The sequence below is a fragment of the Furipterus horrens genome, unplaced genomic scaffold (assembly GCF_987537825.1).
Source record: "Furipterus horrens unplaced genomic scaffold, mFurHor1.1.pri manual_scaffold_9, whole genome shotgun sequence".
NCBI lineage: Eukaryota > Metazoa > Chordata > Mammalia > Chiroptera > Furipteridae > Furipterus > Furipterus horrens.
This window is the reverse complement of record NW_028327179.1, coordinates 93193416-93217951: the sequence shown is the minus strand read 5'-3', so window position 1 is coordinate 93217951 and position 24536 is coordinate 93193416. Positions and strand designations below refer to the sequence as shown.

The following is a 24536-nucleotide window of genomic DNA, read 5'->3' as shown; positions in this document are numbered from 1 at the left end:
ACAACAGACAGAGGTTGACTGGTCTGAATCAAAAAATTTTACATATAGAGGGGAATTTCTGTAACTCTCTTTAAATCATAGTCTATAGGGGCTCTTGGAAGGCCTGTCAAGCCCAGGAATCCAAAGTAACCACACAGGCTGGTCTGATCATAAATTCCTAACTAGGCAGGTTATGGCAGGTAGTCGGTCACATCCCAGGCTTACCCCTTCCTTAGCAAAAGGTCTATCTTAAGTGAGGCCCAGTACACTGTTCTCATGCATCTAGGGTAACATACCTGTGAGATGTCAGAGGGATTTTCTTTTCCAGACCCCCCTGCAGGCACAGCTGCCCACTCTGGAGACCACGTAACATTTCATGGTTACCTCACTCCCCTCACACCATCTCTGTGGGCTGTAAATGTTAATTATTAACTATCTTGTACCCACCGATGTAAAAAGGAAGCAAGTATCTCTCCCTTTTCCTTTTTATCCAATTCTAGGTATTACCATGTTTTGCTTTCTCCTGCCTCTTCAAACTACCACCAACAGATTTTATGTGACCTTCCTTAACATTTTCTCCTTTGACTAAATGTATAAAATCAGCTGCAAAACTGGCATTCCCCAGAGCATTTTCTCAATGTTGAGATCTTGCTTTAGAGCTGGCCCTCAAATCTTGGTTCAAATAAACTTTTATACAATTTTCTATAGGTTTGGATGTTCTTTCATCGACAACTTTAAAATAGCCTTCCTTCTACACCACATTTGAAAATGTGAGGAAGATAAAATTTTGCTAAATGTCTAACCTCTAACTTCGAAAGGATATTTTAAAGACTAATGAGGACTTATTCTACTTAAAACCTCATTTAAGAATCAAACGGAAGGCTGTTCCCATCCCCATCTGAGTAGGATCTATTAAATAGGAGCGAGTTTTTAACACAGGTATTTCCAAGAATCAAAACCTTCTAACCTTTGTGGTATAATTAACACAGGTAAACTTATAACAGTCCCCAGACTTTGTGGAACACCTTCTTCCCCCTGCAGATATCATACAAGTAAAAATTTTATGACACCTTTCGTTCTCCCACTTTCAAGAGTTTGGGTTTCTTTTTTTAGGGGTAAAAGGTGGAAATCAGTGTTTGAAGATATTTGTCACTCCTTTTCTTCCTGTATGTAGTGAAGTACATGTGTTAGAATTCTTAAAAAGTTTCCTATTATTTATGGGCTAGTAGCTTGTCCATATATATATATATATATATATATATATATATATCAAGTTTATAGAAGACAGCACAAAGATAGTAATGAAGGCAGACACGAACTAGTTTAAATTCTACTGAGTCACACAGAATGACTTTTCCATTAAGAATTCCTTGTTGTGGTAAAATATTCACAGTAACAATCCATCAAAGCTAATTTTTATTAAAATCAAAGCACCAGTTGGCCCCCTAAAATTAAACAAACACAGTCTATTGTCTCAGATGTCCTTCACAATAAGCAAAACCTTCATGGAGACAGAAATCTGTGATCTGATTGGCTAGCATTATTCTCACTCAGGAACATGAGCCACCAGCATGTGAATTATGACATAGTAAATTCACACCCAAAAGGAAGGGGCAATATGTTTGTAAAAAGACATCAACTATTAATTTACATGAAGTTATAAAATACTTTAAAAACTATGTACATGATTATTTAAAAGGAAGTGCTCTATTTCAATAAGAAATTAGATAGCTGAACTCATGGTCATGTCCATACTCCTAATGGCTAACCAGATCATTTGATTCTCTCATTCAAAACATACGGATAAACAGAAAATGAGTACATCTGCAGTTTAAACCTAAACACTTTTTGTTCACATGAAGCAACTTATTTTGGGGATTCACATTATTGTGGATCAGGGCTCAGCAAGAGGAGGAGTTCCTCCTTTCAATGTCTAGTCTCTCCATGAAACCCAGATTTAAACATTTAAGCACTGCAATCCATAGGACTTTGAAATGCAAATTCATAAATGGAGCGATGATCTGTATACTTACCTTTCTGACTCGAGTGAAACTTTCTGGAAGCATTTCTAAGTTATGTTACAACTACACTACTATGTGTAGTAAAATGGGGCTCCTCTTCCTTAGCTTGGAAAAGAAAGTCAAACTACCAACGCAATAAAACATTTTCCTTTTAGCACGTTCCAATTTCCTACCCCTCCATTCAGAAAACATAAGCAGGGCCTGTTAATTCAAAGGACAAAATGCTGGCATTGCCAGATGCTGATGTACAAATATATATGGAATGTAATATGGTATATCTCAGTCCATTTATACTTCTGCCATAGCCATTATAAGTCGCTGACCATGTACTTGGGTTTTCTTATTGCTGGAAAGATCAGATGCTTGGCACCTGGGAAAGCTTTTGATGAGCTGCAATTGAGTAAATCCTCCCACATGCTCTGCTCATTCATAAGCCCTGGCTAAAGGTGTGATCATGTGATCATGTTCAGTATTGGGAGTTTTTGATTGGAGATATAAACACTGGAGCATTAGGTCAAAGTTGCTGGAATTGCACTAAATCTCTGGGAGGATGCTCTGTACTTGAGCATGCATATATATAGTTAGGATCATCTATTAGAATTTAAGAACTACTTAGCTGGGATCCACCTGAGCACATGGGTGCTAGTTAATAAGGTCACAGGACTATAATCTTAAAAACTGTTACTGAAGGATTTTTGGAGAGAAAAACACTTTTAAATACTGTTTTAAAAGATTAATATTGCCCTGGCTGAGTAGCTCAGTTGATTATAGAGTGTCATCCCTGTATGCCAAGGTTGTGGGTTCCATCCCCAGTCAGGGCACATACAAGGATCAACCAATGAACGCACAAATAAGTGGAACAACAAATCAATGTTTCTCTTTCTCCCTTCCTCTCTCTCTCGCAAATCAATTTTTTAAAAAAAGATTAATATGGCATTGAATATATCAGTGAAAGTTTTGGGGATGTTAGAAATTCTGGCTTGAATGCTTTTAGAAAATTATATATTTTTCTCTTTAGTGCTGCTTCCCTTTGTAATCCTTCTCAAAATTTGTGTTTTCCTGTTTTAACTCAGAAGACAAATATGGAAGAACAAACTGTCAGAATAGTATTCTAAGATACCAACAAACATTACTAAAAGCTCAACAGCTGGTGTGCTATAAATGCTGGAGCAAAAATAAGAATTAAATGGTATATGCACTGTTATCAAAATTTGTTCAGTCTTTGGAGAACAAATGTCAAGTGCACATTCAAAACAATACCACCATCACAACAATGACCCTGAACACAAATTTGAAAAATTAAGACCTTTGTAACCATTAATTGTATAATTTACATTATGGACAAGACCCAAATCTATATAGAAAGTGAGACACTATTGCTATTAAGTTACTTTTCCATATTTTATCTTTAGCAATATCTGAAAACCCAGTGAATCAGCCACAAAATATTTTCAAATTGTTCATTTTAAGAGGTAATGCCATGTGGATGAAAGCAAATCCTCTAGGTTTAATTCATGGAAGATGATACCATCCAAAGAGAATATTCTTTTAAGTCAGCCATATTTTTATTCTATTAGCCTAAAGAGAACAATTTCCTTAGCCAATTAGTGTTTCATAAAGGTTTACTTTGGCAAACTAAAAAAATTCTCGTGTAAATATGTTGTCAAACGTTAGATTAGCAAATGGCACAGCAATTTTCTTCTATCTTAATCTAGTTTCCTTCTTTGACACTGAACAATAAGAAATAAAAGAATGTCAGTCACACTAGGTAGCTCTGGCCCACTAAGAATATGTTTGCCCTCAGAAGACATCTTTTGTGTCTCAGCAGAATAAAAATGAAATTTAGAATTAAGTGAGATCAAAGATTCAATTTGAAGGTCCGATTCCTAAAAACAGGAAACAGATGTTTCAGAAAAATTAAAAATTTCAAACTGTAATTCCCTCCAACTGCCTGCTCCCAAATCCCACAATACATTTTCATTCCAAATTATAAAGACAGATGAAAACCACGAAAACTAGTCCCTTTCAGGAGAACTTACATTTAATGCCCAAAAGGGTATATTTAAAAAAAAATTCTCACATCAAATACGGCACACAGCTGTATTTCATATTTTGGGTGCCACTAAAAGCCATACTGCAAACAATGAGTCTTGTTATAAAAGGATCACCTGCACAGTTAAAACAAACAGCAAAACCACACAGACATCCAGCAAAACCAAATGTGTTCGCTTACTTCCACAGTGGAAGAAGTTCAATTAAGAAATGTATGAAAAATGGCCTTGAAAATTTGCTATACCAAACCTCTACAGACAAGAAAAAAACAAAAATAAAAATCAAACATTTGTTTTCCTGCTTCTTTAATACAGTTGCCATCTTATGTGAATACTATTAGGTGCCTTCTTAATAGTATCTAATCTACTTTTTGTTGCCCCAGTTGGCGTCCTAGGATAGAATTCTTATTATCGTCCATGTTCATTAATTATGACCTAACCGTTCTTAATTATGCACTATTCTTAAGGACAGTACACCTAACTCATGGCTGGGCCATAATTAATGGATTAGTGGTAGTTTCTAAAAATGGATTTAATGAAGACATCCAAACCACATTAAAATTTCAACTTAGAATTCATACAAAATCTATTTCCTTTCTATAATAGCTATAGTTTCAGAATACAGTTTTGAAATCCTGAAATGAGAACAATGTTTTTATTTTGTTGTTGATGCTTCTTTCTTCCTTTCTTGCTCCTTCCTCCCTTTCTTTTTTTCTTACTTTTTTAATGACAAGGTTAAAAGAAATGGGTTATTAAGAAAATTAAAAGTCTAGTAAACAAAAACTTAATAGATCAGAGTGGTCACAAACTCTTCTTTATAATGATGTTAAATTACTGAAAAACATTTTTGAAAACAATAAAATCTAAAAACCAGCACACGCCAATGGTGCTGCTTATTTAAGCAACTGGCGTTCCTCTATGCTTTTGAGGCGTTTCTTCCGGGGCTGTACAAAGTCATCATCTGAGTCATCACTAAATTTATTATCTTCTGACTCATTTCTGAATTCAAGTTTAGGAAACTTTTTTTCTGGATAAAGGTTCTTTAGAAGTTCTTCAAAATAGCTTTCAAGTTTTATACCAGCATTGGCTACTTCTGAATCAGGCTGTTGGATAAAAATAAAAATATGAATTAAAAAACAAACACCAATGTTTTAGACAGTCACTAAAAGTAGTAAATTTCTCACAATTTTTTTCCCTTTTAACTTGAGATTAGGAGTACCAGTGGATTATTTTGGAAAAATGTTTATGCGATGTCACTGATATACAGTAAATAATAGCCTGGGGCCAAACAAACTATAGAGAAGGTCAGATAAAAGGTAAAATAAAAGGCTTTGACTCATCTGGATTATTCTATAAGGGCGCGGCAGTGGTAGGACTGGATTACCAAAGAGATCAAAAAGATGCCATATCATAGCATTACGTAACAGTATTTTTAGAACAAAGGAAATGTGGAACTCTGGAATGAGTAACTAATACCTAGAACAAACAATGAACAAAAGGTTCTAAATCTGATATTTAGATAAATTGACAGATGAAAAAAAATTTCAAATTAGAACTATTTAAACCACATCCTTAGTATTTCAAGAAGTGTTATATTCCAAGAAATAAAGATGGGAATGAAGAAAATTCTTCTAGGTTAGATGAAAATATTTTCTAAATTGTTTTCAAGTTGTCAGCTATGATTTGCATTTATACTCACCATATAATAAAGGTCGGAATATAAATGTGGATAAAGTCATTCCCTGACAGACTTGAACTTTTTGGAAGTTTACACTAGCATAGATATCTGAATCTCCTTGTTTGTTGATAAGGTATTTGGTTAATATTCCTTTCAATATTGCTATTAGTCTCCCTTTCCCCACCTCACCTCATTGAATTCAGCACAGTTTTGAAAGATCAACCTAAAATCAGCCACAAAGTCTTCAGGCTTTGTATACATGAAATTATCTTCTTGTAGTCTTTTCTTGATAGTTGACAAGTCCATTGGATTTTTAATTATTTTGTAATAATCAGGCACCTTTCAAAATAAATGAGATATTATGATGCAAATAACTAAATTCTACCTGGTCCTAAATAAATTCTACAAGTAGTAGCATAAAATTCAGATGCTACTATTTTGTCATTGCTAAGGAAACTTATGCAGCAACTTTTACAAGTGCCTACAGCCTTCCAGACACTGAAAAATGTTGTGCCACTTGTGTCAAAAATTTTCACCAATTATTTTTAATTAAAAAAAAATCACATTTACCCCCCTAAACTTCCCTATTCTTCTTTATTATTGAACAAAAAGCAATTACTAGAAAAAGTATTACTCCTTGTAGGATTTCACATGTTTTTGCTGCATGCGGTAGAGTAAATGGGGTTTGAATTTCGGTTTTAGCCCCAGCTCTGCTACCCAGTAGTGTGCTCCTGGGTAAATTACTTCAATGACCTTCATATGACAGATAGGAATAATCCTACCAACCTCATAATTTTTGTAACCACTGGATGAGTTAATATATATTAAGAAAAAGGGGGCTATTTTTGCTACTGCGGTTATTAATACTAAACATAACTGTTAAGCCAAGATCATAAAAAGTACCAAGTTCTAGGTTAAATTTTTAAATGGAGAAAGTTTTTACTGGTTACAAACCTCTTCTCTTACACTTTTTTCACCCTGTCTCTTTTGGGCACAGAAGTTCCTTCCCCTGAAAATATTTATTTCCTTTTCCTATCTCACCTTCTCAAAACCTGGTCTCAAGAGAGAAGTTCCTTGTTTATCAGCTGAATATATTTACTAAACTCATTTTCTTTCCTAGTCTTGCATTAACTTTTTAAAGTTTATCGAACTGTAGAATACTAAATTTTTAAAGGAATTTTGGACATCAGAGAACATATTTTGAGTAGCACTTTGAGCACTCTAAAATTACGCATTAAAGTCTTATGGAACTTTCAATAGGAATCTTTTTGAAGTCAATGGTTAACACTCAGTTGCACGCACACACACATACCTTCCTCTATTAAAAGTCTACTTAATATTTGAAGTCTGGATGTATAAATTAAAGTATATACAGGGAATTCTGAGGGTCTTTATCTCAAATGGGAAGTTTTTCCCCCAACAGTTTAGGAGATATGCCTAAATCTCCTGAGAGAGAGACAACTAATACAAATCATTACAGAGAATAGTGGGTAAAATACATGAGATGAGAAGAATGTATGAGAAATGAAGAGAAGTTTTGGGCCAATTTGTTAACAGTCAAATGTGTATCAGATTAAAGCTTTCAGTATGTATGAATAAGCTTTAAGACTGGATTAGATACAAGAAACTACTGAAAAATGGTACAGAAACTAGATTCTCATAAATCGAGTTTCAGAAAAATCATTCCACTGTGTAAAAATGCACAAAATGATGTTAACACTTACAGTTAGAGGAACTGGGTCTTGAAAAGCCAGGCTCATTTCATGGCAATAAAGAAATAAAAGTAGACGTTCACACTTCTAAGCAAAAAATAAAATAAAATAAAATGAAGTCACAGCTTATTACCTGAATAAAAATTAAAACCAGATGAATACAAGAGAAGCATTTATACTTGGGACTCTGCTCTCCTTCCCCATCATTTACTGAACTATGCTGTCTGACAGTCTGTGGTTTGTGTGACACATGAGAGCCCTCCCTGTAATTACAGGAACAAAAGCAGTATCACTAGAAACCCACTTGAAGCTCTTTAAAAATTAATTTCCAGTTCTCTCTGCAATTTGTGTATTAAATTATTAGTAGTCAATAAAGGAAGAGATACAAATGCAGATACAAATCCAGGCCTAAGGCGTGCTCTCTGCCAGCACTTTGCTACTTCCCTGCTGATGGGTTCCCCCCAGCAAACGCTGCAGCACTGGTAGTGCGTGGTGGGCGCCCCCCCCCCCCCCCGCATGTCAACTTTCATACTCACTGTTCTACTTAATAACTGAGCAAAGGAGCTTCCTCATTAATACAGAAATGTTGATTCAGTAGGTCTAAGTGTTAATTACAGCTAAGTATTTTAGCTGACTTTGAGATATAAACCAAGTACCACTAAGTGAAAGAGTGGAATTATTTTCAGGAAATGTAAATAGAAAAACCCTTCTGTCAACAAATTCTGAGGAAGAAACCTATCTGTAGTATAAATAAAACAAAATAGAAATTTATTAAAGATAGACTAAATTTAAGAGTTCAGGCCACATAAAGCATATACATTCTGCCTTGTTCAAGTACAGTATTTTAAGCTTCTAGAAAATGTATATATATGTAAGCAGTACTGTGATATTTTTTAACTAAAGTTACTTAAAAAGTTTTTTAAACTAAAATATGTTAGTCTTCTTTTAAATATATTATTTAAGATTCCTGTGTTTTTGTAGCAATAAATACTGAAGAAAAACGTTGATATAAAATTTGATTGAATATACACTTTTTTGATGGAAAACACACCTGCATTACAATAATGCATCTAACAACAACAACAAAAACCGTGTTTAACAGTCTAGGTTGGAAATGCTAAAAAACTTACCCTTTTATCTATTGGTGCTAATTTGCCAAGGCCTTCAGTTTTCTTTTTTTCTGAGTTGTGACTGGGAGCATCACAATCATATTCAACTTCTGGTTTAGATAAGTCTCGGCAGAAAGTGCAAATCCACTCTCCACTGTTGGGGAATAAAGTATTTGAGTTCCTAATGCATCATTTCTCTCTACACCGTATCCCTCTCCTACCTCCTCCATGCCATCCATGGTACAGAATTACTTAATTGGCATGAATTTTAATCACTGAGGATCTACCATATATCTATTATGTATACACACCGTGCTATGGGAGCTGAAGAGTAGAAATGCGACGCAGGGGCCTACGTGGTAAATATTTATCTAGACAAGGAGGTAAGAACTACATATACAAAATAAACACTTAAAAAGACACATTAATCTACAGCTGCTGTGGTAACTGGGTTTTTGCTGTGGTAAATGATTTAAGAAAAAGAAATGCTCTTGGTACTATTCTTGTAACTTTGTTTGAAATTAAATTTTACATAATATATAGTCTTTGAAGAACCGAGAGATTAACTCAATGGCTCTTTATCGTCATTTCAAAGGGACTGTGAGAATTTGAGATATTGGTAAACGTCAATCCCTGACAAATAAGACGCAACTGTGGCAGCTGTGCATAAGGACCACTGGTCTTTATGGCAACGCCTTGTAATAATTTAAGGTGTATTATTTTTCTTTTCAGAACAGACTAGGTTTTGGAGAGGAGCACAGGGAATTGAAGGCAGGGTATGGGAAGGAAACTCTTAAGTGTTTTTACAAGGGTTTTATGTCATAATAGTCAAAAGTTTATTGCTATTATTGATAGTGAAAGAATGTGGGGAAGGGAAGCAAGTACTATCATACCTTGGAAAATTTGCCAGTGTGGGCACATGACAGGAAAGATGGAATACTTTGGGACACTTCTCACAGCATAGGAGTTCCCCTCCATTCTGACAGACTGCACACCAGTCCTCATTGGGGTCATCCTCTTTCCTTGTCTCTCCAACGTGAAGCGGGGACTTCTGGGAGGCCTCGAGCCACTCAGACTTTCCACTGGAGGAATTTTCCTGTTGAAGCCCAGGCTGATCTCCTGTGCTGTCAGGGGCATAGGATCTGAGCACAGACTCCTCAGAAGCAGCACTCTGATTACTATTTAAGAGCAGGGTGGTGAGTATGCTTCTTGGATAGTTGGTCTGCAATGAAAGGAAGTATATGTATTTCTTAAAACTGGCATTCTTTATTAGCACTACTGCAGTTTTAGACAAAAGACTACTCTCATGAGTACGTGGTTACTTCAAAGGAGTCTGCATATGCATGAGAACAGAACCAATTTACTGCTAATTGTATTAGAGTCTCCAGTGGTACAGAAGACATGGACCTCTGCTGAAAAACATTATCCAAACAGAATATCAGTAGTAAGGGGTGTGGATAATAAAAGAAAAGTCTTTGAATTTGCTGATGGTTACAGAAATGGGAGAATAGGTGGGTAGTATAAAAGTAAGCCATCATGGCCCTGCCTGGTGTGGCTCAGTGGATTGAGTGCCAGCCTGCAAACCCAAGGGTTGCCAGTTTGATTCTCAGTCAGGGCACATGCCTGGGTTGCAGGCCAGGTCCCTGGTTGGGGGTGTGAGAGAGGCAACCACACATTGTTGTTTCTCTGTCTTTCTCCCTCCCTTCCTCTTGCTCTAAAATTAAATAAAATATTTTTTTTAAAAAAGTAAACCATATGTACTGTAAGTACATTTTATTGAACCTGTTAACTCAAATTACACCTAGATACAACACAAGCCTAGTGAAGATTAAAAAAAAAAATCATAGAGCCATTAATAACTTTAAGATGAATCAAAATTTATGTTGGAGCCTAGGATGGTGAAAATTTCAAAGCACTAAGTTGTTTTCACAATCTCCAACAGTGTTATAAAATGCTTCTCAATTTTCCTGCCCTTACACACATACTCCTATGGTATCTCCGCCCTCCTGCTGCAGGGCACACCGACAGAGCTGCCATGCTGGGGACTGCCCTTTTCCTTGCCTCTCTTCTGTGTGAGGTCCCACTTCTGGGCTCTTATGTTTTCCTCTTTCTTGGTTTACTCCATTTCTGATGAGTCAGATTTTCAAATATCTTCCCAAGAATGAGTACATGGAAATTACATTTTTTGTGATCTTGTGTGTATATCTAAAAATGTTTATTTGATCTTCATGCATGATTGTTAATTTTTTCACTTAATGTTCTGGTACTTGTTAGGTTCTTTCAGTTCAGATGCTCATGTCTTTCAGTTACACGAAATTTCCTTATATTGTTTCTGTGGCAATTACGTTCCATGTGTTTTACTCTGTTCTCTCTTTCAAATGCCCAACGTCCTTATTTGAGCTTCAAACTCTTCTCCCTATTTTCCATCCATGTTTCTGTTTTAATTTACTGAGAGACTTCCCTCACATTTTTCAACTTGTAAGTCAACTGTTTCCGTGCTTTAAAAAAGATTTTTTTTTTTTACCTCCTGTGAGATATGTAAAATTTTCTCTCATCCTATTCCCTGAGTAGGAATTGTATTGCAATCATCAATATAATTACATTTTGAGGCCTAGATTCTTCATCTGATTCTTGTTTTACTATAACAACAGGAAAATCATAGTTTTCAGGTGGTCCACTGTTTTCTTGTTTTATTCGGATTGGCTCCAACATGACCACTGGAACTTTGTGTGTAGAATCAGCTCCTGCTGGTTTGCTGGAAGAGCCAGAGCTTTAAGTATAAAAAAGAAAGAAAAGAAAATCTAAGAATGCTACCTTAAGTATCTTGAAGTGGGAGGGGGATAACGGAGGAAGGAAGGGGAAGGGTCTAGTCAAGGAACAAGTATAAAGGACCCATGGAAATGGATAACGGGGTGGGGATTAAAAGTGGGAGGGGAGTGGGCAGGGCAGGGGAGAGCAACTGGGGAAAAAATTGGGGCAACTGTAAATTAACAACAACAATAAAAAAAGAAAGTGAAAAAAAATTTAGCAGCTTTCAGAATAAAGTCATATCTTTGCAACGATGGTAACTATGCTACAGTAGAACTAAATGATACATGACTTAAATGCAACTGCTATATACAAGTTTTCTTACATATAAAAAGTGTTCTATATATCAATCTATCTAGTTACACTATACATCTGAAAAGATATTTAAATAAATTTAAATAATACATGAATTGAAAGAAAACTGTTTTCAATATTCTGAGGCTCTAAAATTTGGCAGCCAGATTTAGTATTTTAGGACTAGATCTTTTTTTAGGCTTTCCCATTTCCTTCTCTAGTCAGTGACAAAGAGAACTCTAGGCTCACATTAATGATTTATTGTCAAGCAGTGTGAAGACAATTAACTAGGGACATAATTTATTGATGTTCTGCTATTTAAAAAAATGTAGTGGGACAAAAAACTTTTACAGAAAGCCACTATGTTCTCATGGGATTGAATCAAAACTTCCTCTCTTCAGAAAATGCTTTTTCCATATGATGAGAAAGTAAGAACTGGGTTTACTATCTAGGAGAAATTTGCAAGCATAATGCATACAGAAGCAAAGCAGTAAGTTAAAATAGAATTTCAACAAATTAAATTTATTTTAAAGCAAAATCACCATTTGGTTATTAGGAAGTTTGGAGAACACTAAAGTTAGCATAAAATTATTGTTTCTTTTCCCTAAGTTTGCATTTGTGTGTGTTCCCGTATAGTTCAGTGTGTTATACCCTACTTCATTTTTTCCTTGCTATATGATAAAAACAAAACATTTTATTTTTAACATATACACAAAGATATTTGTATCTTTAAAGATAAAATTATAATTTACTTAACTCATTAATTTACTAAATTAACGTAATATATAATAATTACTAAATTATTTTAATTTAAAAGGAAAAAAAACTTGCTCAAAATATACTGACTGCCAAAGCATTTGAGCACTGGGGCAAAAGACATATAATTAGAGACTTTCTATCTAGAGCAGAAGGTTAAATTGGCTTACCTTCCTCGGCTCCCAACACTGGAGGCACTAGGTGAACGTATGGGCGGGTGTACACTAGTCATAGTAACAGGTCCTGAAGAGAAGGGAATCATACACATTTACAAAATGAATTAATTACGTATTTAACTCACATTGCATGTTCTCAGTTAGGACTACATTGAAACTGGAACACACAATGAAAGTATATAAAACGGTAAGTAGTTGCTGAACCCCTATCACAGTCCAAGTCCCCGTAGGCTAGCAGAGCTGTCAAACTCAACACAAATGGCATTTGGGGCCAGATAATTCTTTGCTGTGGAGGGCTGTTTGTGCATTGTAGAATGTTTAGCAGCGTCCCTGACCCTACCAGTTATTAGATATCACTAGCATCTCTCCACAGTTCTCACCCAGGGGTGTAACAATCAAAAAGGTTTCCAAACACTGACGAATGTCCCCTGTGTGAGAGTTACCAGAATAGGATCTCAGGGAGGACTCTAGTGCCAAGTGAAAGCTACAGAAGACAATAAAAAGTGGTAGGGGCTCATACAAAAGCAGTCTAAGAAAGAAAGCCACGGTGAAACAAATATTCTACTAGGCAATGCACATAAGGTTCTTTGTCCAGGGCCTGGCAGAGTCAGTACTGAATAAAGGTTAGCTTTAGCAATATTGCCAAAATGGTTTCTGGAAATGTTTCATCAAGGTGTACTCCCATCAGCTACATATCAGAGTATTTTGCTCATCACATTTTCATCAATAAGTATTTTCACTGATTCAACAGTTAGAAATTATATCTTGTTTGAATTTTTAAAAAGATGAATACTAGTAGTGTGACTAAACATCTCCTGCCCCCACCCCACCACCATTATGGGTATTTCTCTTTAGGGAATTATCTAGTTATGTCCTCAGTACTTTCCTTATTTATTTGAATGAACTTGTTATATAATTAAACAGTCTTTGCCCTATTTTGTCAGTAATTTCCTTCCCGTTTGTCTTTAAGTCTATGCTTTAAATAACCACTTACTTTTAAATTGTGTAATCTGCCTTATGTTTATGTGACTAGTGAATAACTTAAGGAAGCCTCCTCTTTCCTTATTTTGGTCTAAGACACCTATTTTGACACAGTCTCTGATAGTATTAGACTGCTTCTCTCTTGAAGGAATGAATAGGTATGTTAAAAATCCTTAAACACAAACACCAAACAAACCACCAAAAGAGTGACTGTCACTGATAATTTTGACCCTAGGCAAATTACATCCTAAAAGACACCACATCACAGGCAAGTTAACTTATCAAACAGAGAAAAGTATACTACTAATTTCCTCCTGGGAGTATACAATGTCTATAAGAAATGTTGAAATTGAAAAGGTACAGAGGTTTGACCTTTGATTTCCACCTTGAAGTACTGTATATTAATTTTAATTAGTGCCAAATACTCAAACTCCAACAAAAAAGAAAAGGGAGAATTCTTTTTTAATTGAAAGTTGAAAAAAACCTGGAAAAACACAAAATCAAAAGAAGCCTACTTTACCTGCAAGGCCTGGAGATGGCACTGATGAATTTGGTGACTGGACGGTTCTGTTTGAGGGTGGTCTTGGCTGGCCATGATCTACACTATTATCTTTCCTCACAATATTGTCCAGCATAATAGTACTAGAACAGTCAATCTTATAAGAAACAACAACAAATTATTTCATGGTATCCAGACTTTGCAAGCTAAAAGCTACTTTAAATTTATAAGAAAACATTAATTATTATTGAATAACAAAACATGCACATATCATATTTGAGAGGTTTTGATGCATATTTTCTCCATAAACAATCTTAATAAAAGTTTTCACTCTTAATATTCCATGTTAGTAAATATGCTGAGGACACACTATTTCAGAAATCATGAGCAAGAGAAAGGAGTATTGTGTGTCATTCACACCCTTAAAAATTAAAGCAAAAAGTTTTTAATAATTTATTTAAAAATAACAAAAGGTAGTCAATCACAAAAAAACCTGGTGGGAAAAGTAGCATCATTTCACATTTTTGCAAAATACTTTAGCATCTTGCTTAATAACAGCCAACTGGATTCTTATATCTGCTTCCGCAGTAAATCTGTTTTTAAAAAAATTTTTTATTTGCTTTTTAGAAAGAGATGAAGGGAAGGAGAAAGAGAGGGAGAGAAACATTGATCATCTCCCCCAACTAGGGACCTGGCCCAAAACCCAGGCATGTGCCCTGACTGGGAATTGAACCAGAAAACTTTTGGTTCACAGACCAGCACTCAACCCACTGAGCCACACCAGTCAGAGCACTAAGTCGGTTTTGATGTGTGGTTTCAGTCGAAGAATGTGAAGAAAATCTGGCCTTACACAGGGATGACCTTGTGGATCCTCTGAAAGGGTTGTAGGGACACCTGTTTCTTGGCCCGCACTTTGAGAACTGAGGTTTTGGTATGCATCAGATAAATGAAGCAAGTCCATACCTAACACATTTCCAGAACACTAATATCACCTAAGTATGTTACTATTTTTTGGTAGGAAAAATGGATCCCTCACAGATTCTTGCTTTAATGTAATAGGTATACAAATAGCACTTATTTCCTAATTGACTGCCAGGCTAAAATAATAAATTTATATTGAATAAGACTTTAATGCTTTAGATGCAAATATTTTCCATGCTGATATAAACCATTTATTTCCTAAGAATGTCTTTATGATTAAAATCCAGTTCAATTCTCTAACATAGTTGCAGCCTTTCTCAATCAGGATTCTACAAGAGAATTAAGTCCTACAGTCCTAGGGCACAGACTGTATATAACAAATACATTTCTTGCCTCTGCATCTAGAATGGTGCTAGTTATGAACTATCCTTGGGAGGACTGGGGAAATAGCCACTCAAATCAGTTTCTTGCTCTGTGGTTCAGATGAGGAATCTCAGTTGGGAAAGGCTGGTGAACAAAGAGTCACCTGTATTTGAGGACTGCAGAGAAAAAGAGCAGGACGATTTTAATTTCCAGGATCATCTTTCAGCTGGGGGAGCACGGAAGTATACATGGTCATTTATGTTTAATATTTGTTTGGCAATACCTTGGCCAATACTTTTCAGAGAGTGAAAGAGTACTGAAATGATTGGATTTGACAGATCTTAATGTAAGAAAAGTTATTTACACTGTGGAGTAATCCTAAAAACTAAAAATAATTATAAGACTGAGATGAAAAGTTTTCCTATGTATTACCAATGTGTGAGAAATACATGTACTCTATCCATTTAAAGTATAATGAAATAACTCAGATAAGGTTAATGATGCCACTATTAGGAAATGTTAGTTGATCTCAGTAACTTAAAAAACTAAATAATGAAAAATTAAAAATTATTTCACAATCTTACAAGATATTTGTTAAAAGTTTTTAATGTTTCTGTGTATGATTACCTTTCAGGATAATAAAAAATAAAACAAGTATCAACTTATGTATGGAGAGTGGGCCATAGAATGTTATATTTTCTGCCTTTAGAAAGATTTTTTAAAGTCATACTAACAAAGTTAGAGTTTAGAGAGTAAATATACTTAATTTAAATATAAATCAGAGGTAGTTTTGCACTGGTATGATGTAACAGAAAATGTTTTCATTTCTATTATTAAACTTGTCTCCGTCTCTTCTGATGTCTTCACTTCTAGCCTCCCTCTCTAATGTCATTGTTATATCACATTCCAGCAATTCAACTTCCCAGCCCCTTTCCCATGTTCTTACCTCCCTGCTTTCCCAACTTAGATTCCATAATCCATCACCATAATCATCCATTTACAAACATCTTAAACTCCAGTGCCCTGAAGACATTCTGTAGTATGGTCTAGTGTTTACAGTCTTTTTATTTTTCCTGCTGTTATATTTCTAACAGATATAAATAACTTCTAAAACAAACACACACAACCTATAATCCAATAAACCCATGTCTTTTACCAAATGCAAGTTCACATATAATTTTCAAAATAGATTATCATTAATCTAGTGTATACTTACATCTGGAAGTGAAGGAAGATTATAAGAACCTCCCACTGGTGAGCTCAAATCAATCATAGGTGAACCAAAAGCCTTTCCATCATATCCTGCTGCACTAGTAATGGTGGGACTGGAAGGAGTAGAGGACGCGCTATTGGCAGTTGATGGGGGAGCCTGCCCACTGCTAATCTGCCACTACAATATAAAGAAGAAGAAAGGTTTTCTGTTAGCAGTCCTACAACATAAAAGGTCCACCTAATCCCTGTTCCAGACACAAAACAAAGCAGAAGAAACATTCTGCTATTTGAATTCAATTCAACTGTCATTAATCCTGTCCAAAAATAAAAAGCACTGATTTTTAGCAGAAGACAACAGTTAATATACGAGGTCTGTCCAGAGAAAGTCCAGCCATTGTTCATATAATGGGAATGGTTTGTGTGACATCCATGTACCTGGCAGCCAAGGAGAGTAGACTGGAATGCACATGTGAACAATGATGACTTCACTGTACTAGTCAGTGGGGGTGGTAAACACCACTGAGTGAGCATGTGTACTGTGTGGCCGTCACATTCAAAATGACTGAGCATAGAGCAATGAATCTGCATCAGATTTTGTGTTAAGCTTGAACATTCCTTCATGGAAACCATTCAAATGATTCAGAAGGCCGCAGCTATGGGCAACTGATGATCGGCAGCTTCATCATGACAACGCACCTGCTCATGCATCATATCTCATGCAGTTTTTGATGAAATATCAAATCACCCAGGTGACTCAGCCCCACTACAGCCCAGATTTGGTGCCCTGTGACTTCTGGCTTCTCCCAAAACTAAAATCACCTTTGAAGGTGAAGAGATTTCAGACTGTCGACGAGATTCAGGAAAATACGACAGGGCAGCTGATGGTGATTGGGAGATCTGTGTGAGGTTCCAAGGTGCCTCTGTTGAAGGGGATGGAGGTGTCTTTGTCCTATGTACAATGTTTCTTGTATCTTCTTCAATGAATGCCCCTATTTTTCATATCACATGGATGGATACTTTCTGGACAGACCTCGTACATCAGAAAACCACAGTACCAATCTTGGAAGAAGACAACAACCATATTTTGGAAGCTAGAAACCAGATGAACAAAAGAGGGGCGGGGTGGGCAGGGGAGAGCAACAGGGGAAAAATGGAGGACAACTGTAATAGAACAAGAAAAAACATTTAAAAGAAAATTACTTAATTTGACAAAGCTGAAACCTAAGCTGGCAGTGGGGAAAACAGAAGCAGACCCCTTAAGAGCTTGGGAATTAGAAGCATGAGAGGTGAGGCTGGGGTTAAGAAACAAAATGATATGTTGAGTCTGTTTAAGAAGTTTTCAATCTCACGTTCCTTTCCTGCTCTACCTGTACCAACCTCAAGATAATAAGGACTTCCTTCAAGACTAGAAGTCTCTTCTCCAAAACAGGTAAAACGGTATGAGGGGCACCAGACTCAGTGAAGGGAGAAGTAAAGCACATAAAATGAAGATTCAGAGAGCATACACATACTGACTGCTGAGCTCCCTGCCCACTCTACTGATGGCTCACTACTTATCTTCGTCCCCTGGACAGCTTCAACGAGGAGCCAGGCCCTGCATTTTAGGCAGAAGAAAGATCCTTTGGGAATTGGACTGGACTAAGAGGTAAGATATAAAGGTGTTAAGACTAGGAATTCTCCCAATAAACTCCCAATAAACACTGCTAGTAGCCTCAATACTAGAATGAAACCTCAATCTTCAAACATTAGCCACAGACCCAAGCTTTCAGATTTTCTTCAGTCATTTCTCATATATGAACAGGCAATTAAGCATCTACAAACATCTGAGGAAACTCTGCCATTTATGTTAGAGGCTGAGATAAATATACATATTAACTAAACTAACACCAGGAATGCTTAAGTGTACAGGGATAAACCATACTGCTGTCTACAATCTACATCAAAACTTATCAAAAAAATAAGAAGACTTGATGGATGGATGGATGAAGGGGTACATACATAGTAACTGAAAAGGCATATAAAGCAATTTGTTCCCTATACAACTCTTTCAAATTGTTGTGTTGGAAAATCTTCATAATAAAATACTGGAGAAAAGAAAAGTAAGAGTTATTTCAAGATTGTGCAGGGAAAAAAATTCCCAAACACAGTACCATTGATATATGGACTATATTATATGGAGTAATAGTGTCTGAAACATTCTAATTTATATGCTCCATTGAAAAAACTATGTAAAGTAATATGAATGTCATCTTTATTAATGTGAATGTTCTATCCATCCACCTGTCCCATCCCTGCCCAATGCCCTTCCTTTGGACCCACTTCCTTCTTTGCTCCCTAGAATAATCACAGTTACAGTTGATGTATATCCTTCCAGGATTTTTCTATGTATATGAGATTAAAACAAACAAACACAAAAATGAGACAATACCTCACAAAAATTTGGTAATATGTTTTTTTCCCATATAATATACTTAATATAAATTACTTACGTAATCCCATAGATTACTGCATTTTCTTAATAACTAAAAAGTATTCCTACTGTACAAGTATACCATAATTAAAATAATCTACCAATTAAAACCAATTCTCCACTATATTTTCTCCCAGCTTGTTCATTTATTCATTCATGTTTAGATTTTTGACACAGTAAACATTCTTGGCGTGTATGTCTATGCACTATAAATAATAAACGGGGGAAAAGTAAAATTTGAGTACTCAGAATGTACTAGGTATCTTAATACACATTAGTATTAAGTGTCAGCACAACTTTACAAAGCACTTATTTTATAGCTGGGGCAAATGAGATTTAAAATAACCTTTCAAAGGCCAAAATAATTATTGGAAAATAAATAATGATGAAATAGACATATCTATGAATTTCAAACACATGCAGTGTGTGTACTTTTAAAATAAAAATTTCAAATCATTTGATTGAAATGAATGTCACAGAATTATGAAAATAGCATCATAGTCTTTATTTTGGTCTTGGCAAAAGAAAATTGAAATCAATCTACAAGCCTTAAGCTGGAAGGACTGCTGACGCAGTGCTTGGAGAAGACAAGGCACTGAGAGAACATTTACTTTTTCAAAAATAATGTAACACCTAGAATATATTTTTACCTGAAGGCATTAAAAATAAAAAAAATTAAACCTTATAAGATTTAATGTGTAACCTTAAATATTAAACTTTATCAGATATGTATGCACTCCATATTAAAACCATCATACTAAGTTTGTTTCCAATAAGTCTCCTTGAAACATTTAATGATTAATTTATTGTTCTCTTTTGCAGAAAGTAACCTGTATTTTTTAGAATATTTCTGTCTTAGGCCCTTGGCTGGTGTGGCTTGGTAGACTGAGTGCTGGCCTGTGAACCAAAGGGTCGCTGGTTTGATTCCCAGTCAGGGCACATGCCTAGGTTCCGGGCCAGGCCCCCAATTTGGGGCGCGTGAGAGGCAACCACACACTGATGTTTCTCTCCCTCTTGTTCTCCTTTCCCCTCTCTCTAAAAATAAATAAATAATAAACCTTTAAAAAATATTTTTGTCTTAGGAAATTTAATGTATTCTCCTAAAACCTACATACATCACTATTGCAAAAACTAATACCTGATTATTCTGGGCATTCACTCATATAAAGTGGCTTTATTTCTCTTGTTAATTACAAAGCATTAAGACCCTTTCTCTTAGCTGACTCTATAGTCAGTGTGTAATAAATTTTGTAATTCACATTTATCTTTAAAAAAAGCTTGCGAGATTTCCAGTCAAGATGGAGATGTAGGCAAACACGCTTCACCTCCTCGTGCAACCACAGAAAGAATTACAACTAGACCTTAAAGCAAATAACACCCAGAACTGTCAGAAAATCGAGCTGTATGGAAGTCTGACGAACAAGGATTTAAAGAAGCCACATTCATCCACACGGTAGGAGAGGTGGAGAGGCACAGAGACACTGTGCAGAGAGGTGGTGGTGGAGAAATGGGAGGTCCCACATTCACGTGGTGGATAAAAATCAGAAGAGATACCTTACAAGTGACTGATCCCATCCCCAGGCCAGACCACACAGCCCAGGGTTCTAGGGCCAGGAAGATAAAGCCCCATAACTTGTGGCTGTGAAAACCAGTGGGGGTTGCGGTGGCAGAAGAAACTGCCAATTTTCAGGAGACTCCACTTAAGGGATCTGCATGGACTAAGAATATACACAGACCCATGCACTCTGGGAGTCAGCTCCAGGGCAACAGCTGGAAGGGCACCAGTCACATATGGGGAGTAAGTGAAGTGACTGGAAACAAGGTGAGTGTAGGCAAACCTCCAGAAGCTAGGTAGTGGCATCACCGCTTATCTGAGCTGTCCCCACACACAGTGTCACAAAACAGTGAAGTGGATTGCCCCGCTCTGGCGATTACCTAAGGCTCCGTCCCACACAATTTACAGGTACCTTTTCAATAGGCCATGCTACTAAGACAGAGAGTCAAAGCAGCTCTACTAAATATACAGAAATAAACACAGGGAGGCTGCCAAATTGAAGAGACAAAGAAATATGGCCCAAATGAAAGAACAAAACAAAAGTCCAGAAAAAGAACTAAATGAAACAGAGATAGCCTATCAGATGCAGAGTTCAAAACACTGATGATCAGGATGCTCAAAGAACTCATTGAGTACGACAACAACATCAAAAAGACCTAGGAAGAAATGAAGGTAACAGTGAGTGAAATAAAAGAAAAATCTACAGGGAAACAATAGTGAAGGGGATGAAGCCGGGATTCAAATTACTGAGTTGGTACATAAGGAAGAAGTAAGCATTCAACCAGAGCAGCAAGAAGAAAAATGAATTTAAAAAAAATGAGGATAGTTATAAGGACCCTCTGTGAAATCTCCAAATGCACCAACAAAAGGAGAAGAGAAAGAACAAGAAATTGAGAACTTATTTGAAAATATAATGAAAGAAAACTTCCCTAATTTGGCAAAGGAAACAGACATACAGGTCCAGGAAGCACAGAGTCCCAAACAAGTTAGACCCAAGGAGGATCACACCGAGACACATCATAATTAAAGATAAAGAAAGAATCTTAAAAGTATCAACAGAAAAAAAGAGAGTTACCTACAAAGGAGTTCCCATAAGACTGTCAGGTGATTTCTCAAAAGTAACTTTGCAGTTAGAGGGGCTGGCAAGAAGTATTCAAAGTAATGAAAAGCAAGGACCTACAACCAAGACTACTCTATCCAGCAAAGCCATTATTTAGAATGGAAGGGCAGATAAAGTGCTTCCCAGACACGGTAAAGCTAAAGGAGTTCATCATCACCAAGCCATTATTACGTGAAAGGTTAAAGTGACTTATTTAAGAAAAAGAAAATCAAAACCATGAACATTAAAATGGCAACAAATTCACAACTATCAACAACAGAATCTAACTGAAAAAACAAACTAAGCAAAGAACTAGAACAGGAAAAGGATCATACAAATAGAGATCATTTGGAAGGTTATCAGCTGGGAGGGAGAAGGAGGAGAATGGGGGAAAAGGTTCAGGGATTAAGAAGCATAATTGGAAGGTATAAAATAGACAGGGGGAGGTTAAGAATAATATAGAAAATGGAGAAGCCAAAGAACTTATATGCACGATGCATGGACATGAACTAAGGAGGGGAATTTGCTGGAGGGAAGGGGAATACTGGGTGAAGGGTGACACCGGGCAGTGGAGGATAAACAGAAAAATTGGGGACAACTGTAATAGCATAATCAATAAAATATATTTAAAAAATATAGGAAAAAAATTTTAAAAAGCTTACTTTTGCTCTTTGTAACTGTTCATTTATCTATACGTTCACTGTAATTTCAAAGTAGAGAGAAGCAGAATAAGCAACAGGTAAATAAGAATATATATATATATATATATACCTGTTTTATGGCTTGTTGAGCCAAGAAAGCCATCTGTAGGGGGTTGGGCTTTATAGCTTGCCGTGGCATATTCTGGGATGGTGGATATCTCAGCTGTTGAGGATGAGGAGGAAGAACTGGTCCATTGGGTTTGGGGTTGTGATTTTGAAAATTTATCAAACGTGGAGGGGGTTGCTGAAAAATAAATTAAACCAATTCAGTGACAATCAGCTCCTGAAAGACAAATTATAGAAAACTCTTATTTTTTAACTTTTACAAAAGAAAGCAACTCTGCCACAGATGAATAATTTATTAACACTACAACAAATGTATTGGAGAAGGAGGCAGCCTTCCAGGATGTTTAGCAGAAATTTAAAGAAAAGGATTTTATTAAGAGCTTTGGTAGAGGGGGTTCCAACTGTAAGTAGGTTATACCAAGATTGGGCCTTGGCCATGTGGGAACTGGGGAAAACTTGTCTTGTCCTTGATGATTATCTTTTGCAAAAAATTGCCTTCTTCAAACCTCCTAAATAAAGTGGTGGTAAATGCTAATTGCTAACATTTAGCTAGCAGTTATTACATGCCTGGTACTGCTTTAAGTTCTTTACATGGGTTAACTCATTTAATCTTCACAACAATCCTGGAGTTATGGAAAATTTAAGTAACTTGTCAAAGATTAACAAAGATAGTAAGGGATAGAGCTGGGACCTGAACTCACACAAGTACTCTGGCTCCAAGGTCTGCACTCTTAACCAATAAAATCATTAATAATAAAAACAGTTGACATTAAATAACATTTAAAAATAAATGAGTTTTAGATCTTACTGAGATCAGACTATATGCCAGGCATTGTGACAGCATTTTATATGTGTTATCTCATTATTGCCTTCTCATTTTACAAATTAGGACACTAAGCATTAGAAAGCTTAGACAACTAGAAGAAAAGCCACACAGCTAGTAAAAGGCAGCACTCAGGCTTTTCTCCAAATCTAGTTAGCCATATCACTACCAAAGTATGTTCTAGTGTTTAGCTTGGGGTTAAGATACTAATTACAGCTTAGAGGATGAGTTTCCCTAAAAGAAAACAGATTTGAAAGGAAACCCTTCAAGGACAACTTTGGCTGATTACAGAATAGGGAAAGGGCTGGGAAGGCAAGCTTCTTTGCTCATAAATGCTAGCCCTGTAAATTGAGACCAGTGTTCTAGAAAAAGGTAACTTTATATGCGGGTCTCATCTTGACTATCTAATTCTCTTTATGTTTGGCAACTTACTGCAAACAGTTACTTTCAGGCTATCTTAACTGTTTATTTTTATGATCAGAACTTCTCAGAGAGGGAACTATTCACTCCCACATTCACAAAAGGACAATAAATGTGGAATTTATAAAGTTGAAGTAGCAACGCTTTAAACTTTGACACTGTGAAGGCAGACAGCTAAAAAGTGTATAGCTCTGTCTTCTTTTTCCTCAGCCATTTTTGGAATTTATTATCCTTTATTGGGTAACATTGCTTCTTTCTCCTCTCTCTTACAAATTAGCACTGGGTTCACCCTCAGTAAGTTTCAAGAGTAGCCAGTAATTATAGAATCAATGAAAAATATATTTAAATATTGTTTCGAGACCAAGAAAAATTTTGTGGGTGAAGAATACAACAAATATTAAAGAAAAATAGAGAAGATGCCAAAGTTTACATAAGTAGAAAGCCTGAAGCTATAACAACTGTTTTTTATTTTTCTACTAAAGTTTTGTGATTTGAAGGGTTTTTATATCATAGAAACACAAACAGAAAATAGTTGGGGAATTACAGTGAAAAACTTCTAAATTTACCTATAATTTTTTTTTAAAGTGGAAAAGCACCCAAAATAATCCTTAAGGGAGAATAAAGGTAGTTGTAGAAAAGCTTTGGCTACCCTACTATCACATCCTCACCCAGTTCATATTGATTCAGTCAAGAAGAGACACTTGATGCCACAGTAATGTACTCTGTGAGGGTGTAGGAATGGATGTTGACCCTGTGGTCTGGTAAGATGTGAGATATTTTTTGCCTCTCATAAACTATTACAGTTGATTTGAGTTAATTTCTAACAAACCTGTGACAGAGGA

The 24536-nt window shown here is 36.0% G+C and overlaps 1 protein-coding gene across 2 annotated transcripts in view; it reads right to left on the bottom strand.

Moving 5' to 3' along the window:
- Nucleotides 1-1382: 1382 nt before the first annotated feature.
- Nucleotides 1383-24536, bottom strand: part of TRIM24 (tripartite motif containing 24) — a 96801-nt gene continuing 73647 nt past the window's right edge. For both annotated transcript variants that reach the window (XM_090287563.1, XM_090287564.1), the window contains exons 10-19: nucleotides 22456-22629; nucleotides 16565-16738; nucleotides 14086-14221; nucleotides 12579-12651; nucleotides 11152-11320; nucleotides 9444-9772; nucleotides 8572-8704; nucleotides 7454-7528; nucleotides 5919-6068; nucleotides 1383-5154 (exon numbers count right to left, since the gene is read on the bottom strand). In XM_090287563.1, the coding sequence (XP_090143689.1) occupies nucleotides 4945-5154; nucleotides 5919-6068; nucleotides 7454-7528; nucleotides 8572-8704; nucleotides 9444-9772; nucleotides 11152-11320; nucleotides 12579-12651; nucleotides 14086-14221; nucleotides 16565-16738; nucleotides 22456-22629 (1623 nt within the window). In that variant the 3' untranslated portion in view covers nucleotides 1383-4944. The remainder of the gene's footprint in view (nucleotides 5155-5918; nucleotides 6069-7453; nucleotides 7529-8571; nucleotides 8705-9443; nucleotides 9773-11151; nucleotides 11321-12578; nucleotides 12652-14085; nucleotides 14222-16564; nucleotides 16739-22455; nucleotides 22630-24536) is intronic.